Source organism: Otolemur garnettii, unplaced genomic scaffold (assembly GCF_000181295.1).
Source record: "Otolemur garnettii isolate 467f Iridium unplaced genomic scaffold, OtoGar3 scaffold00007, whole genome shotgun sequence".
NCBI classification, from domain to species: Eukaryota; Metazoa; Chordata; class Mammalia; order Primates; family Galagidae; genus Otolemur; species Otolemur garnettii.
In genome coordinates this window covers 33,522,855-33,542,320 of record NW_003852402.1, presented here as the reverse complement: position 1 = coordinate 33,542,320, position 19,466 = coordinate 33,522,855, and the positions used below count along the sequence as shown (strand labels likewise).

The window sequence follows — 19,466 nt, the reverse complement described above, 5'->3', positions numbered from 1 at the left end:
AAGATAGTAATAAAATGTTAAAGCTAATCTGACATAAAAATGAATAATCTAATTTTATGTTCTTAACATAATGTTTTGAATTTTCTATGTATTTACATTTACCCACAAAATCATACTTCATGTGTAATATTTTTATTGATAATCATTGCAATGTGAAGGTTGAGACTGTCTGACTTTTTCGTAGTACATAAATATATGATAAAAAGCATTTTGGGGAATTTGATGATAAGACTAACACTTAAAAATAGTAAAAAAAGAAAATGAAAAAGAAAAGAAATAAATATTCCAGAAAACAATCCAACATGATATTTCCAACATTCAGTGAAGAATTAAATAATATATTTGGAAGAGTGATGTTAAGCTGTTTAATGTTTCATCGTCTGCCTTTGAGATTGATTTTCATCAGAAATTACTATACTAAAATGTTTTCTTTTGTTGTACAGGCTCAACTAGCAAACCTCAATTTTAAAATCGGCTCTTATTTGCAAAAAATGCTTTGACATAGTGCATTTGTTCTGCCCGGGCAGCAATAAAGGATTGTGGTATCATTTTGAAGAAGGTTGTTTGACAGAGCCTGTTTGTTTATTTGGGGTAATGTGAGCTGCATTCAGAAAATGCCATATTTTGTTTCATGATTGTATACATTCTCTCCCATTGCTCCCAGGCAAGGCTTGTAAGCAGAGAAGACACGGATTTAGCCCTTTCTTCCATGACCAGTGGAAGTCCTTTGTCTGTGAACAGAGGGAAAAAAAATCAGGCACACAGATACTCAGCGGGATCTTCAAGTAAGTTGTGGTTTCCTTTAAAATCAATTTAGAAATCACAAACAAATTGATGGAACCTAATGCCAACAAGCATTCTTTTACAGATAGGGGGTAGGATGCCAGCAACCAGATCTGCCCAGAAATGTATATTTGAATTTTTTTCATTAAAAAACTTCTTTTGATACACACAAAATTAAATTATTTCTAAAATTAACTGTGTTTTTATTTTAATTGTATTGTGTGATTCAATATCTCCTGCTTCCCCTACCCGGTGGATCATGTTGAATTCTTTGATCATTTAGTGCTGAAAGAAGTTTTTAGACTAATTGTAAAAAATTGGACTTATACATGAAAGTAGTACATTTTGGCCTTTAATAATTGATTTAATAGGGACTATGTGTAAAGTGAATTTTTAAAGAAAATTTTTTAAATAATAAAAATTTAGATAATATTATACTGCCAAAATCCATGCTTTTAAAAACTATCTCCATTGGATAGGTTAGAATTTGATTATGTCTATTAATGATGACTTCATGTTTATAAACCTGTCACATCTATTGCCTCTAATTTGGGGAGAAAGCAATTTTCTTTATGTTTATAATATTGCCTTGCCATTATCAACTCTGGAAAAATGTAAGAATTAAAAATGCCTGTCTTATGGTATTTTAGGGGAAAAGAGCTTTATTTTTTCAAAGTTCTCATTTAACTTATACTCTACAGATTTTGAAATATCCTCTAAAATGTTATGGTAAGTTAGTATAAAAGATGTTTTATTTAATGTCCTATTTTGTAAACTTCTCTGAAGTATAGTGAAACTCAGAAGTTCACATATTAACTTACACTTCATTGTGATTATTCTTGAAAAAGTTTTATTACTTATTGATATTATAGTAAGGTATATGCAAATACATATGCAAAATCAATGCTTAATTGAATGTGAGAAATTCCATGGTCCAGATGCTGCTAAGGAAATGAAAATTTCAAAATAATTCCCTGATTTTCCTTTTTCCCCAGGTACTTGGCTTTTTTAGATTATAATCATTTATAGTCATTAATGCATGCAAATTCATTTTGATAAATTTTAATTTGTTTTCTGAAATAATTTTAATTGCCTAATTTTTAAATATTTTCCATGCTTCAAAGAATGAATGCTTGAATTTCTTACATGGTTATAGAATTTGGTCATTGAAACATTGCTGCAGTCAATATAGTTAAGAAAGATATATTTTAGGTTTATTGATCTAAGTAAAATTATTACTCTAATATCAATTTTCAGAGTTACTAACATAATGCTTTAATTGTATCAATTTTCAAGCTACACATTCAATTACAGAAGAAATCAGCCTCCGTCTCACATAGTAAATAATGATATTTGTTTTGTATATTATATGTTAAAAACGCATATATTTTTGTCTTGGAGGATTATAGGTAAAAATAAACACACTAAAAATGAAACAAAAAAAGTTGCCTTGGCTCGGCACCTGTGGCTCAAGTGGCTAAGGCGCCAGCTACATACACCTAAAGTGGTGGGTTCGAATCCAGCCCGGGGCCTGCCAAACAACAATCATAGCTGCAACCAAAAAATAGCGGGGCATTGTGGCGGGCGCCTGTGGTCCTAGCTACTTGGGAGACAGAGGCAAGAGACTCGCTTGAGTCCAGGAGTTGGAGGCTGCTGTGAACTGTGATGCTACAGCACTCTACCCAGGGGGACAGCTTGAGGCTCTGTCTCAAAAAAAAAAAAAAATTGCCTTGTTGCTTTACAGATTATCAAAACTTCTGTTTATAATGTATCATCTGAATGCTAAAACACAAATCAGCAACTGTTCTGAAATATGCAAGCTTTATCTTTTACTTACGTGGTATTGAATGGTAGATTTTAAAGTATTAAAGATCATTATATAGAGTTTATTTCTTAACATATATTCTAAATCAGGAGTTCCCAACTTTCTTGGCACCAGGGACTGGTTTCATGAAATACAATTTTTCCATGACCAGGGAGTGGGAAGGCTGAGGGAAGGGGTATTAGATCGTCAGCCTGGATCCCTTGCACTCACAGTTTACAGTCTGCGCTCCTAAGAGCGTCTGGTGCACCTGCTGATGTGACAGGAGGCGGAGCTCAGGCAATGACGCGAGCAGGGGGAGTGGCCACAAACACAGATGAAACTTCACTGAGTTTGCGCACCACTGACTTCCGGCTGTTCCATGCAGCTCTGGCAGTCCACAGACTGGTAGTGGTCCGTGGTCTGTAGCTCTAAAAAACTGAAATTAAGCTATTCTCACTGTAATTACAGTTATTTGTCAATAAGTGATGTTATTGCAGATGCTTTGATGTCAGTATGTTTACTCAGTGATATTTTAAGGCAATGCACTTTAGCAAAACAGAGTTCTTATTGAAAAACAAAATAATTGTGAATAAAAGACTAGTTGCCGGATTCACGTACTAACTAGTTTTCTATTAACTTCAGCATAAGGCAATGGAAAGGAGTATGGCCGCTGGTGTCCATTTGCCTGAATTTAAAGCATGATTTAATTCTTAAAATGAGACTGATAAGAGAGGTATAGAAGAAGGATAAATTGGGCTAAGATGTTGAAGTCTCAATGTCTAAGTGCATGTGCCATCTTCCCTAGAATGTTGTAAAGCTTTGAAGAATAGTACCTGCTGTTTTCATTATCTGTTGTTGCATGTTTTATGTTATTATTGCATAATTTTAAAACACCTCCCAAACAGAATTATCTTCCTTTTGCGTGTGTAGAATAAAAACAGAATCGGCCTACTTTTAGCATGACAGCCATCTTGAACAATCTTGCCCTTTTTTTTTTTTTTTTTGCAGTTTTGGCTGGGGCCAGGCTTGAACCAGCCACCCCCAGTACCATGCCCTACTCCTTGAGCCACAGGCACTGCCCAGCAATCTTGTCTTTTCTTAGCAAATTTCCCGTCTCTTTCGCTTTAGATCTCACTGCTCCCTTACAAGGGGCCAACACAGTTATCTGCTATCTAAATTTCTAATCTATCATATGGTTTACAAAGAGATTAAAGAGGTTAAGTTCACATTCAAAAATCGCCATCTAGGGCGGGGCCTGTGGCTCAAAGGAGTAGGGCATCGGCCCCATATGCTGGAGGTGGTGGGTTCAAGCCCAGCCCCAGCCAAAAAAAAAACCTAAAAAATAAATAAATAAATAAATAAATAAAAATAGAAATTGCCATGTGTAAAAATGGACATGCCAAGAGAGTTCCTTATTTAGGTAATATTTAAGTAGAATATTTGTGATTTCACTAAGTGATTTTTATTTTCTCAATTAATTTCACTGTGTACTCCTTCAGGTATTCGTTACTATAATAATTTTATTGCTACAGCCATTTCCAGCTTTCAAATTATATTTAAGTGTCTTTTCTTATTTGTAATGATCCCATCTATTTAACAGTTAATCTGAAAAAGACTCAAGAATTTCACTAATTTGCTTTTGCACACACACACACAAATAATTAGCGAGGGAGAGTAGCAACTTGAATCTATTTTTTCTTCTTTCAAACTCAGTGACACATTCTCTGTTATTCTTCCATGGGCTAACATATATGACTTATTTGGGAAAAAAGTAGAATGTAAATTCAAGTGGTTCATATTATTAATGTATTGAAGAGCCATATTTATCGAATGCTCAGTGTTTGCGATATACCTCTTATTGGTTTTCAGGCTCCTCCTCCTTACCATGGCTCCACTTCCCAGATTACATTCTACTTTCACAGTCAGGGATTGAGAACACACAATATCTGCATCACAGTGGATAGTCAGCCTCTAGTCAGGTACATATAAACCCTCATGAAATTAAGCCCTTTTAACATAACATATAATTTCTCCATATGAAGAAGCATTTCATGTGGATGAAGTGAATGAGGAGGCAATGTCCTCGATTTGGATCTAGAACGGTGCTCGGATTAGAGTAAGGGAACAAGTGGAAGAAAATCACTTAGACAAAGGCTGAATAGGAAGATGCATGTGTGGAATACTGAGGGGTCTATCTGAAGCTGAAATTCCACATACTGAGGTCATGTAAGTAAGGATGGATTTAACAGGAAATCGCTTTTAGATAAGTTTGAAAGTAATGTGGAAGACTTGAACCTTTCTACTAAAAATGATAATGAAAGACATCTAAAATTAATTAGGTGTTTTAGACCGCTAATACCAGTTGAAGAAAGATATTCTGAATTTGGACTAATATTACATACTGCCTCCAATATATTGATGGACTAATTTTATAGCTTTATTAAAAATGATTATTTTATCAAAATGAAATAGATTGCTAGAATTCCATGCCCAATGTTTTATACAGATTGTTGACACTAATCTTTTAAAAAGCAAAAGCAAAAGTAGATTCCAAAGACAGCATTTAAGAATTATTCAAGTGGAAAAAGAACATATAATAATACAATTTTGAATTTGTAAATCAAAAATATTAGCAGGTTGTATTTTTGTGTATATCTATGTATACAATTATATGTGCACTAGTATATGAATATATAATTTGTACACAGTTGTACTTTATATACATAGTCTGCAATCATAATTCCATGCGGAGTTTACTCAATGATTAAATATTGTATATATATATATCTGAGTAATTATTTAAACCACATATAATGATAGTAAGCAATTATATGCTTTCCATGTACAAAGCACACCTACAAGCTATTACGAAAATACAGAGATCAATTGTACGTGTCCAGCACATCACAGGCATCTTAGATTAAGAGAATAAATGAACATATGAGCCATTGTCCCTGTTCTCCTATATCTAATATTCGTATCACTTTATTTTTCAATGGTTTTTGTCTTCTACACAATAAGAAAAAGCATTCTTATTAACATTCTATGGACTCATCTCTAAAGACTAGTAAATGGTTGCAGATATTAAAGGAAGGTCATTATATACTGTAAAGAGCAGTCTATGATAGTATTCAATCAACATGAAGATGGGATTTTTCAGGGGTGGCCTCCATGGGAAGGAAAATCTCTTTTAGTAGTCCTAAACAGACTTCCTTTCAAATTCCACTGGGAACAGCAGTGTCATACGAATGTCTTCTGTTTACTGTTTCTTCTTCTTCCCGAACAGAGCATGTGTTTCAGGAAGGCAGGGAATTTAATGATGTATTCTAGGTACCTAGAACCATTTCCTAGCATATTATAGGTGCTTTGATACATAATGGACGGATAGATGGATGGACCAATAGACTGATGAATGACTGTGGTGACCCTTCAGATGTATAAGAGCTAGGGAAGAGATTATGTGACATCTTTTAGCTCCATAGTAAGAGAAAAGGTACATCACTCATGGAAAAGGATTGAAGATAGCCTGTTTAGCAGGCATTCAAAAGAATCTGCCATGGCTTCTGGAAATACCTGGCCTGCCCAAAATACTAGTATTGATAAAAATACAGTCTATCCATATGCTAAGTTTTATACTCAAGGTGAACTTTCTGAACACCTCAAGAATAAGATGAAGTTTCCACAGATCTAGCCTACATGAAGCTAGTTCTGTCATTTGTTCATTTAAAAATACATATGCATGAGAAAGAAAATGCTTTTACTTGGATGGACTTGGAGGACATCCTTCTAAGTATCACAAGAATGGAAAAACAAGTATCCAGTGTATTTAATACTAATATGAAACCAATAGACGAACAACTACACACTTACTTGAGAGAAAAACACAATTAAATTCAAGTAGGAGGAGGAGGGAGAGGTGAGGTAGGAGGAGATGGGTGTGAACTCTCACCCCAGGGGCGTAGTGCAGGGGTGTAAGGCACACCTCCTGAGTGAAGGGCTCAGTGATAACTTGGAGTTTACCTAACAAATGCAGACAATGTAGTCTAATTGTACCCTTATATCAATATAATTTTAAAAATGAAATAAGACTTTAAAATTTACAAAAAAGAAAGTGCTGAGCAAGACCAGCACACAGTATTTCCATCAATTAGGAGCTTATAATCTACATAAATATATGCTATGGAGGTCTTGGATCAATCAGAATGTGAACATCATACAGTAGATTAAGTAGGAAAAGTTTAAGATAAGAATTATTAACGATATTGCTAGGCACAGTGGCTCATGCTTGTAATCCTAGCACTCTGAGAGGATGAGGCCAGAAGATCCCTTGAGCTCATAAGTTGAAACCACCCTGAGCAAAGGAAAACCCATCTGCGCTAAAAATAGAAAAATTAGCCAGCATGGTGGCACATGCCTGTAGTCACAGCTGCTCGAGAGGCTGAGGTAGGAGGATTGCTTGAGCCCAGGAGTTGAGGCTGCTGTGAGCTAGGCTGAGTCCATATATTTTACCACTCCCCAGCCTCAGCAACAGAGCAAATCTCTGTCTTGAAAGTAAAAAAAAAAAAAAAGAATTATCAAAGAATTATTAACTACATTAAAAGAGCACCAAAAAAATACAGGGTGTCCATAAATTTGGTGCAAAATTTAAAATAGTGTGCAATCTAAAATTTCACACAAACTTTATGTCCATTATGTATAAGGAAACTGTCTATAATACCCTAGAGCTGTGGAAGAACACAAAAGAAGGGCAAAGTTGGAGGGGGATGCAATGAAAGACCTGCCAAAAGGTATGATTCTGTCACTGGATAGCAGGAAGTTCTCTGATTTGACTCTGCCAGTTTTGGACTGGAATTACTGGGCAAATAATAGGCAACTCCCCAGAATTCAGGAGGAAGAGTAGGTGATTAGCAATCACTAGCATGGGCACAGGGAGAGTGGGCCCTGATAAGGGCAGAAGGTACACCAGGCTTCGGTTTTCCTGTGGAGAGGATGACACACAGATTACTGCTACGCCCAGAGTTGCAGAGAGGTCCTGTCCAGGCCTGTAGTTCCCACAGGCTGCATCCAAGTTTGTCAAACCCACAGTGCCAACCCTACCCCTACCTATGCCAGAAATTGTAAAGCCTTTTCTTGCAATGCCCCTCCAGAATCCTCTACCGAGTAAGCTTAATATTGTTCTAACTTTAAGAGGAAAATTCTTAATGAATTTTTTATCACAAAACATATAGTGAAGGGCGCATTTATTAATAAACTGATAATGGGCATGCATATGTGCATTGAATTACCAGTTTCTGAATATAATAATTTATATGTATGTATTTTTAGTTATAAGAGTATGTATGAAAAGCATCTTTATAAAAAGCATTGAGATTTGGACTCAATGTTTTTCTTTTTTAGAGGACACTCACAGCTTGGATCAGATTAAGTCCTAGTATTATTTATTCATGACATTTTGATCTAAATAATGTACTGGAGTGAAACAGGAAAAGCGTAAGAAGGCCTAAAAGTGTCAGGAAAGTGTTGTCCATCATTTTTTCCCTCTGTTTTCTAAGTTTTATAAGCTATTCCCAGCCTATAAAACTATGCCCATTAACTAGGGGAAACTGTTAACTGGGGAATGACCGATAATGTGTAATACAGCTCTCGTTAAGTTATAATTGTGAGGAACAGGTAAAGGATGACCAATGATTCAATTTTTAAACATGGTGGGTGGGGTATTATTAAGGTTGTGTGTTTAGAGATTGGTCAATCTCATCCCTAGTCCCTGTTGGGCTCTTCACTAACTTGTTTGCAATCTTAGTTAAATTGCAGCTATGTCTATGTAAAATTAGTAGGTAAAGGTGTCTTGGCACAGGGGAATGAAATTTGTAGTAAACCAAAATTGAATTTGAGTCCCATTTCTCAAACATATGATCTTTGTGAACTTGCATAGGGTATTGAGGGTTGTTTGACTATTGAGAGAATTTTGAAGTGAGCATTAGTTAAAATTTATATATATTTCACATATATATGTGCATATGTGTGTATATATACACACATGTATGATATATTTATGAGTTTTAGATTTATGTGGGAAGAGAAGGACAAAAAATACAAAAATAAGTGCAAAGGAGATCCAAGAGCCCTTGTAGCTTTCAAATTCTGTAATTCTGCAGTGGGAACAATAAAACTTGGTATATGATAATTTCCCAAATAAAAAGCAACTGAAACTATTCATTTTAATGTTTTATGGCACAAAAATCATGCTTGTAACTCAAAATTTTGTGTAAGAATATTTCTAAATGACTCTGATATTAAACATTTAAATTATCTCTAATTACTTCAGCTAACCACAATCAACAGAGAGTAGTAACATAAATCTTTAAATACTTTCTGACTAAAGACCAGAAAATTCCATCATCTGTGACAAATAACATTTTTTTATAAAATCTCATTGAATTTTAAAAGCTAGGACTTATTATAAAACTCAACACAAATACGGAAATGATCTGTTTTTACAATATTTTGCTGTATTTATTGATATTTTAATGTGTCAATACAGTTTTCAAAAAGAGATAAAAGATCATTTTCTATTGATAAGCCAGTCAGCATTTCATAGGATGCCACTTTAAAATTATCTTTTGAGATGTTTAGGTTTAGGGAAAAGACATTGCTTATAAATTGAAAATTAATGACCCTAAAGAGGGTACCAGATAAAGACCTACAGGTCCAATGTAATTTAAGGGTTAGGTGATTTTTGAAAATAATTATTAAAATTTATGAAGTTTTGTACAAATGTGTAATGTTGTTATTGGATAAATCAAGAAATAAGATGTTAGACAGAGATCTTCTTTTGTTTTATTGCAGATTAACAAGAGATTAGGAACAATTAGGTTGCACTGTTTACATTTGTTAGGTAAAGTCCAAGCTGTATTTGAGCCCTTCACCATCTTTTGTGCTTACCTAGATGGAGTTGTAGACAGCTTTATTCTTTGAAAATTTCAGTTTTTAATTTTAAGGGATTATGTGAAAGGCAGACTAGTTTTTATACCTGATTAAATCTCATACAGAATAATAATTAGAGAGCTCTCTGCAGTCTCTCTTAAAGAAAGCAGTGTATGTTTGAAAGAGAACTCCAGTATATTAATGGGCCCCAATTGGAAGCAGACAGAAGTCTTCTCTTCTTGAAGATAAGGTCAATAAAAAAATAGAAAAAGTAGCTGGGCACAGTGGCATGTACCTGTAATTTCAGCTATTTGGAGACTGAGGCAGGAGGAACTAGGGAGCCTAAGAGTTGGGGATTGCTGTGAGCCATGGTGATGCCATTGTACTCTAGCCTGGAAGACAGGGCAAGATCTTGTCTAAAAAAAAACCATAGAAACAAACAAACAAACAAACAAAAGTCACCCTAAATGAATTGTACCCTTGACATTGTTTGTGGCTGTTATATTCAAAATGCATTTATTGAGCACTTAATATTTATCTTATGTTGTAGATATAATTTCAAATTTAATTAAATATCCAAATTTTTAACTTAAAAAATATATATACACAAGTTCTTGTGTTTTATAATTATACTTAATTATAATTGGTGCTATTTTTCAAAAAGAAGTTTAAATTTATTTTAAAAAAGCAAAACAGTTATTTTAATGGCATTTCAAAACGGTAAGTAATATCTCTTATATGAAATAGCTGTGGTTTTCTTCTCTGAAATTATTAATAATAAGCTTCATCCAATGGCAGAGATGGGTCAATTATTGAAACGTTGACTTTTAAGGTTGTAGAACCCATTTCTGTGGCCACCAACTGTCTCTTTCCATTCCCACAATAAGGGATCTTAGTTGGGTGAGAATATTGCATTACGTATTCTCCAGAGAGACTCTCCTAACTTAATCACACGCATGGTTCACTGTGGGCCACAGGCCTTGCAAACTTATATGTGGTAAGTCACTGTTTGAGTCACTGTCATTACTATCTCTAAGAATATTCCAACATAGACTCCCATGTGGAGGCCATACAAGCTCTTAAAACTAGGAGTCCTTAATATCCTTTGGGAATTATATCTCTGGTAATGAACTAGCACCTGTTATTCAAAACAGCCTAAAGAATCTTTTCAACACAAGGCATGTGGAAATATCCATACATTATTGCCCCTTGACAGCCAGAAACCACAACATACTAGTATGGGCGTGTTCTTTAAACAACTGCAGAACTTTTGGTAGCTTCAAGTTTACAAAGAACTTGAGTAAACAAAGAGTCAGTGAGATAAGTAAAGAATAAGAAAGTCTCAAAAAACTTTACTAAAATAATTCTTTTTTATTTTATTTTATTCACTTCAAGTAGGTCATGGAAATAAAATAGTTCTTAAACTTTAGAAAGTCTTGTTGGAGTTGCAAGATAGATAGGTATAATAAATAGATATAGATAGGTAGATAGATGTAGAAATACATTCCTTTTCTGTTTCCTTACTTACGAAACTTTAAAATAACATTGGTTTTTATTGATATCTTTATTCAGTTTTAGTTTTATAGGCCTTATTTGAAGGTAACATATAGGTCTTCCTATTTAAAGGCATGCAGAAATAGTTATCCACAGCAGGACATTGTGGCTCAAGCTAGTAATCGTAGCACTTTGGGAGGATGAGGCAGGTGGATTGCTGGAGCAGGAGTTCTAGACCGGCCTAAGCAAGAGCGAGACCCCATCTCTACTAAACATAAAAAACTAACCTAGCATTGTGTTGGGCTATGGTCCCAACTGCTTGGGAAGCTGAGGCAAGAGGATTACTCAAGAATCCTCATGAGCTATGACACCACCATCCTCTACCCAGGATGACAGAGTGAGACGCTATCTCAAAAACATAAAAAAATAAAAAGAGATATCCATCTCACATTTGTTTTAATTATTTTCTTTATGGTACTACAATATTAGAGGCATACTTTTTTTTTTACTGAATATTAAAATACTGACTTTTAAAATAAATCTCAGTCAGGTCAAGTTAAGTTTTGATTGTGTTACTTATTACTTAAATTTGGGCAAAAAAATTCTGTGCATTGCCTACGTTTTCTCACTTTAAAATGTGAGTGGTTGGTTAGGTCTTGACATTTTTGTCCCTGATTTTTGACAGTTAAACAAATTGCTATTTCAACCTTTAAAATATTCTAATAACCTAAGATAGTGAAATTTAGCTATTGCACCATGAACATTTTACAAGTTTAATGTACTCCTCTACTATAGATTAAATTCAAAAGTCTCTACTTGGCAGAATGGACACAAAATAAATAATTGTTGATTTAATATCTTTTAACAACTTGTTGCTGACCATTTCAAAGATCTGCAACAGTTTACTGGAACAGGCAACAATGATTCCAGGCACTGTTAAATATAATAGCTATTAGTAACCACTGGATAATGTTTACAGAGCTAAGGCAGTAGCTAGTTTTAACAGCAATTGACATTATCTAGGAGACAAATTTCATTTGTGCTTATGCAAGAGAAATAGTGATAAGGTACATTTTTTTCTTTGTAAAAAAAAAAATGACATTTTTGCAAAAAGGATCCAAGCTACACTGATAATAGATTAAAGAATCATGTTTCCAATTATAATATTTTGGTTCTTACCCCCTTTTCATTATGATCATTTTATTTCTTAAATAAACTGTTTTTACTCTAACTTATATTTTTGTTGTGATTGTTATTTCTGCTTTCAAACCAACTTCTAACACTGGCCAATGTGGTGCAGAAATAAACGAGCGAGGCTAAATGTGAAAGACATTTGTCAAATGAATAAAACTGAAATGAATTAATCTAAGAAATCCTCAGGCTAGTCATGTTTATTGTTGCCAAATGTCTCCCTGCTAAGAACTAATAAGCATGAAAGGGGATAATGAAAGTTTCCATGAAAGATTTTTGGGAAATCTATCCACAAGTCTTCACTATCTGGGCATTTGGAAATAAGTATTTGTTTTATACCAGTCCCATATGAAGGCTGTGAAGATGAAAGTAGAGTCATGTGCAGAGCTGCTACAGTGTCACAGTTACTAGTATCATTTGGCTCACAGAGGAAGAGTGACAGGGAATCCCATAGAAAGGCAGGGACCTGCCAGGTAATAGACACGAAAAAAAAAAAAAAAAAAGATATATGTGTGTGTTTAATAAAAAGAAGATTTCAAGTGAAAGATTTCAAAGAGTCCAAGTGATCTTGAAACTATAATTTGGGTTTTAAACGTTTACATTCTAAAGGAAACTGCTCAGTGATAAACATTTTGGAATTAACATGCATATTTTGCTAAAAATTTACTTTGGCGAAATTAACTAATATGACAATTAGGGGTGAGGAAAGATAATTATGAGCTGAACTATAGTGTTATATGTATGTGGGAAATGATTTGTTTCAAAAGGACACACATATCAATCAAGAGTAAAAACAATGTTCTCAATTATCAATATTTTTCATGCCATGTTGTTTAATTACAAACGTTTGTAGATTCTTAGTTGTGAATATAAGGAAATCGAATAAATTCGTGAAGAGGATATTTGTAAAAAATGGTTGGAAAATAATTTTGCTAAATCATTAAGAGAAATGGGACTTAAATGACGTGACTTTCTGAGTTCCTTTGAGACATAATTGTTGCGAAGTGGAAAATGAGGGAACTTACAGATTGTCAAAATTCACTCTTAACTGCTTATTGAGTGACACTTTGGATTATCTGGTCAACTTAGAAGTTTACACACCTAGTGGGTGTCAGCTGTTTCCATGGAAAGCCAGAAGGTCACCATGAGCAGCCTTCTATGAAGCAGTTATTGGAGAGGAGGGTTTCCGTTAAATTAAAGGTCACATGAGAGAAAGCCGATCTAGTTCTGAGATATATCACAAACTTATTTAGCTTTTATCACTCAAAAACAAAGCACTCCAAAAAACCCTTCAAGGCAAAAAAAAAAAAAAATCAAACAATAGTAATAAGAACTGCATAATTTAGAGGAGAAAGAGGGTATATTTTGCACCACATTTGTAGAGCCTCATGGAACCATCCTTGTCTTGTGTGCAAACCCAGCCACAGGTATCAACACAGGAGAGTGCTGAAATAAAACCTGAGAACACAGCTCATATAATCAGGCAGCCGAGAGACACCCATCAATTATGCAGGGTAGCTATTGTAAAAGGGCGGTAAATAGGCAAGACACTAAGTAAAAATCTTTATATCAAAGTAAGACTCCCAACCCTTGAGGATATGTATTGCCTTTTATGATCAGTGCATTTTACTTTATTCTTTTAAATAAATATATGCAGACAAAATATTTGTGTTACATTTTTTTTTTTTAAGACACCTTGATTATCAACACCTGTAGTAAATACCGTGGACATTTTTGTGACTGTCAAGCCCACTAAACGAATTGACCTTTTTACATAAACATCTCTTGCATATAAGAAGACTGTCATTATCGAACTGCAATTTTTGAGAAACAGAAAGTTTATTAATTTTTTTTAACTTGCAGAAAAGCTTCTATTCACCAAAAAAGCTTGAAAACAACTGCAAAAACAAGCAACACCACCATATTATACTGAGAAAATCCAAATACGGTGCAAATAACTTGTTTGTCATTGGTTTTTATCCTCGGTATGAGACTGTTGAATGATCTACCTGAAGTTCACTGTAAATGATTCTTATAATCCAGGGTTGGACATAGCAATGATCTTAAAAAGCAACTAAAATTTGAACCTTGTAACATTCCATCTCAAACCTTCCCAATGCAACTCATTCACAGCACTTAAGTTAATATAAATGTTATCCTGCTAAAAATTTGTTCTGGTCACTTTTATTAAGATGTTGAATTTTTATCCTCCATGCTTGACTTACACTGTATCTGCTGTTAAGTAATAAAATATGGGAAGTACTTTGAAATCGTTTCCATATCCAGACACGTAGTATTGGGTATGTCAATGAAAATCCAATGACGTATTACTATACACATCAGGAGATTTCCATTCTGACCAGCTTACAGGTTTTTCTTTACTATACCAGGAGAGCCATAGTAAGCATTTTGCATATTAAATTACATACCAAACACAGTATACGGAGACCTTGACATTCGTTAAAGAACCCACATTTAACAAGGGAAATAAAAACTTTTAAGAGCCACAATGTATCTTCAACACAACACAGATTATGTGTTGGAAAATAGAGAATCCTCATCAAGCCACTTTCAGCACATATACTGATGGGTTGATTTCTGTGATCAACTGAAACTATGTAGCTGACTGATGTTAAAAAAAAAATTCTATAACAATAATGTGCAGAAAGAAGAAAACGTAATTTTTATTCCAGGAGTCCATCAGCAGGATTAGCTCTAATATCAATTTTTGAGGCAAGAGTCTCTCGGTATTTTATTTTCATGTGGGTAAGTAATTTTGGAGTGATTATACATTGACTGTTTTAAAAATTGCCTCTTTATTTTCTTTTTCATTTCTCAAGTAATTATAGGACAAAATAATGACTTTGCAATGAATGCCAGAATGTAATTCCTTTAAGGATGTGCTTTACTCCTCAATTTATTTTCTATATATTTACTGATTTGAGGATTTATATGATAACAAAAAATCCCTCACTCAATGCATTGAGAGAATAAGCTATATTGATCACGGCTCTAATTGTTTATTTGTAAATAGCAGAGCTACAAAACTCAAGCTTTTAATCACGCCTAAAATATTGTTTTGACAAAATCATTCTGTATTCACTTCAGTGTTTGTTATTTTAAAGGCTAATTTCCCACAGCGTTTTGGTGCCCCTGAACAAATATACTTTAAAATTGTTACAAAGCTGTCTTGTAATGTTGCACACATGCTTTTAAAATGATTTTTAAATTCTTGTTGGCTAAAAGAATTACATTAAACAGTAAAAAAAAATACAGACTTTTTTTATAATGCAGAGTAACATTGTGCATAAGAAAAAAAAGATTTAAAGATTCATTAGCACCTTCAAAATAACAAAGACAGCAGAACCGTTTTGGAGGAGAAAAGTTATACCGTACAGTACATTTGTAGTCAATAAAAATGTCCTTTATAATGTGGAAACCCTATTAAGAATGACAGTTTGGTCTAAACAAAAGCGATGTTTTGATGCAATTCAATGTCTTTCATTTTGAAATAATTATTTTGGACGTCTATAAAATTATGTATAAATAACTTGAAAACTTTTTGTAAAACACTTGTCCTCTTTTGTAAGAAACATGTTAAGAGGAAAGCCCTTAATAAATGTATCAGTACACTAAGCTAGCTTCATCAAAAATAGCATTAACCAGTAATAAACTGTTCATGAACATAATGATATAATCTGTAATATTATATAATATTAAAATTTATACTCATTTCTACTTATTACTTTGAATAATGCTCGGAAGGCACTTGATTTAGCTTTCTCTAGTGTAACAAAATATTTGTGAGAGATTTTGAAAATCTGTGTACGCATCTGTTAATCTCTATTTTGTACCTAAAACATATCTGAATGATAAAGGTGTCTTCGAAGGTTCTTCATATCTCTGACACCCTGGCCTCCTACACCAAATTTTGGCCCCAGCACCCTGCTTATCTAATTTGTTCTCATAAATATGTACTTGCTATTCAAGAAATAATTTATTCATCAAAGAATTTTTCCTCTTGGGGGAAAGGCAATGGTTAATCATGACCGTTTTTTTAGATGGAACAAAGCAGACATTCCGTTCTGTTATCTGGGGGAAACTATTAAACTAGATATTTCCAATATATAAATGGTAAGTAGAAGAGAGATAAATTTTAAGGCACATCCTTAAGGCTTTTTAGACCACTAGTATATCACCTAGGAAATTGTCGCTCTTATGCTTAGTAATACTCGTTTTGCGTGAAAGAGTTCTCGAGTTTTTCAAATGACTACTGACTGACTCATAGGACAGGCAGGTCTCCCACGTGGAGGTCAGCTCAGCTGGCATCTCTCAGCTGTGAGTCTCTACCGAGATTGCCGTCAGGAGAGGCAGCTGCAAAGGTCTCAGAACTCTGAGCTTGGCTGTCTTACTCTGCTGCGGACACCTGTGGGAGCTACAGGTGTCAGCCTTTTCGCACCCTGCACACCGTCTCTTACAACAATAGCTTTTAACTTTCCCCCTGCTTTTTAGTACTGTTCTCTTTCTAAAGGTAAAATACACTCCCTTTCCGGAGGCATCTTAACTCCTCTGAATTTGTTTTCTTAATCACAGTCTTAAGATTAAAAACCAAAACTACGATACCCGTTTAAGTCTTTAAATATAGAATGGGCTTTTACAATCAATTATCATGTTGAACCGAATTTGAAATAACAGACCATTTTCCACAAATGGTGTCATGTTTGTAACGCTTCTCTTTGCACGTATATATTTTAAATATTTAAAATTCTAGTGAAAAGTATTAAATCTCAAAACAAAAAGGTTTTTTTCTTCCCCTTAAACTTAGTTAAGCACAAAAGTAGCAGAATGGAGAAGACTGTGGCTTGGGCCTTTGCCTCCAGCCTGCGCTGGGGAAGACCTGGAAGGCCTCGGTCTGGTGCTTTTCAAACCCTTGCCCCACAGACACAGCCCTGTGCGCTCGCCTAATCCTCAGGAGATTTAAAGCAGATGATCATAATTCTTTAATAGTATTCTTGATATGGCATCCTAAGGTCTTGCCGAGTAAAACATTCCTAATCCACTATCCATTCTTAAGCGTATTACTTGTTTTTAACCTCTAACAGCTTTTGTTATTTTTCTATGGATAATTTCTAACTTGTTGAATATAAATAATAATTCATGCCATTGGACAGCACAAAGCATTCTCACAGCTCTTACTACCATTGCAAAAGAATCAAGACGATCTTCATAGTAACCTTGCAATGCATCTTTGTGGTCTTATTTCTCTCATTTATAAAACTAAGACTTAGAAAAGCGGTAACCAGTCCAGAGTCACAAAGCTGTATTTCATTTTATTTTATGCAGCTAGAAGAAAGCCCACGTGTATCTTGAGATTCTAGCTCAAATACTATGCATTTTACCCAGAAGTCCTCCTATCTGTTCAGAAGACCTTAATTCTATAAGACCAAGACAAACTTTAACATACAGTTTATTTATAAAAATATAAACAATTATAAAATTTAAACTGCTTATAAATGTAAATCATTCTAAGTATCTAAAAACTATGATGTTTTATTATTTAATAATCTTGAGATACCAAGGACATCTGAATCTGTAGCTGGAAGTAAACTTCTATAGCAATTTAGCATTTTCTTTTATTTAACATAATACAATTTATACCAATCTTTATTCATTATTACTTTTCAGACAAAAATAAACTCAAGAAGAATATTCTCGTTAAACTTGTTTAGAGAATTTAGAAATGCATATTGTTGAATTCGATATATTTCTTAATTTAAAATATTAAGTGAAAGTGTACGTTTAATATCACTGTCTAGGTTGTTCAGTTAAGGGGATACTTGCACCAATGATAACAAATACAAGACCTTCTAAAAAAGAACGTATATCATTCCGTGACAATCCTGTACAACTCAGTGGTGGATGGGGAAGTGGCAAAAAGAAGGTGAAAACTTCTGATTAATCCTTCCAGCTTCAGCATTCAAAAAATATGGCCAAGAGTTTGTTTTCAAGAAGAATGATGGCTTCCTGCTTAGGTTACCAATTGGATACAAAGTTTTAGAGTATTATATTTGATATGTTTTATTATACATAATTTATAATCTTATCTTCTAATGAAGTTATCATATTTCCCATCTGCAGAGTGTTGCAGTTCATGAAAAATAACTTCCAGAAAATTAATTCGTGAAATAATGTAATGAATTCTGCATAGACAGTTTCTTCTTTAGTTTAAATTTTGCAATACCTCTATTTAACATGGCTTTAGATACCAACAATAATTTTTAGTAATATGCATATAAAAGGAATGTAACTATGTTTTATTGACACTGTTTAAGATAGACTAAACGAGTAATTAATATGTCAATATCTTTATCCTACCAGATTATTATAATTGGATGCTCTGATGATAAATTCATACGTGAAACAGTTCAACATAAATAATGAAACCATCTTCTTTAAATTTTAAATCATCTTAGAGTTATGATAAAAATATATTTTCAGTTTAAATTGGCATGAAATATAAGTTTAGGTAATTATCAATTTAATGAATTGGACTTTTTCTGTAATTTTTCATTGAGATGTATATTCCCCTTATCATTTATAAAGTTAGATGTTACCTTCTTAACACTACTCAGAAATACTTTTATCATTTTAATTTTTTGTTAAATTGCCTTAGAGTATCACTTAAAAAATATTTTCAAAGCTCAAACTTCTCATTTTGTAATATTAATGTATTTTCTAAAATCGCAGGCCGGTTTTCTTAATGTCTTACTATTGTGTGATTAATGTTCTATCTTAGTAAACACAACGTGTAAAATGCTGTGTTCACGTTTAGTGCTCATAAATCTGTTACACTCTGGACTCTGGTACTTTTTTCACAAAGCTAAATCCATAGTTCCCCCGTGACTTTCCATAGCTGTGTGGTTGTGTTGCTGTGTAACCGTATCCAGTTAACATTAGTTTTTTCCTTTCGTTTCTCCCATATTTTATTAAAATATTTCCTCTAGACATGACTATCAACAGATTTAGAGATAAGTTTATAAATTTGTATCCCCCTCATCTCTTTTTTGCATCCCTGTTGCCTTTCTAACCTGTAAATCTTTTAGCTTCATCGAGATAGAAATGTTAAGAAGCCTTGAGCTGTCAATCAATAAAGAAAACATAGATTCCGGTGTTGTGGCCTAGAAGTTCAGTCCCATGTGTAGTGGCTTTACGAACACACTGGGTAACCCTTTCACTAACAGCATCCACAAACCACCAAAATGATGGAAAA

General features: G+C 33.8%; 1 protein-coding gene across 1 annotated transcript in view; it reads left to right on the top strand.

The window, feature by feature from the left end:
• LRRIQ1 (leucine rich repeats and IQ motif containing 1) overlaps window positions 1-18,155 on the top strand; it is a 177,551-nt gene extending 159,396 nt beyond the window's left edge. The window contains exons 25-26 of the mRNA XM_003783489.2: window positions 665-785; window positions 18,013-18,155. Of these exons, the coding sequence (XP_003783537.2) occupies window positions 665-785; window positions 18,013-18,155 (264 nt within the window). The remainder of the gene's footprint in view (window positions 1-664; window positions 786-18,012) is intronic.
• Window positions 18,156-19,466: the final 1,311 nt, after the last annotated feature.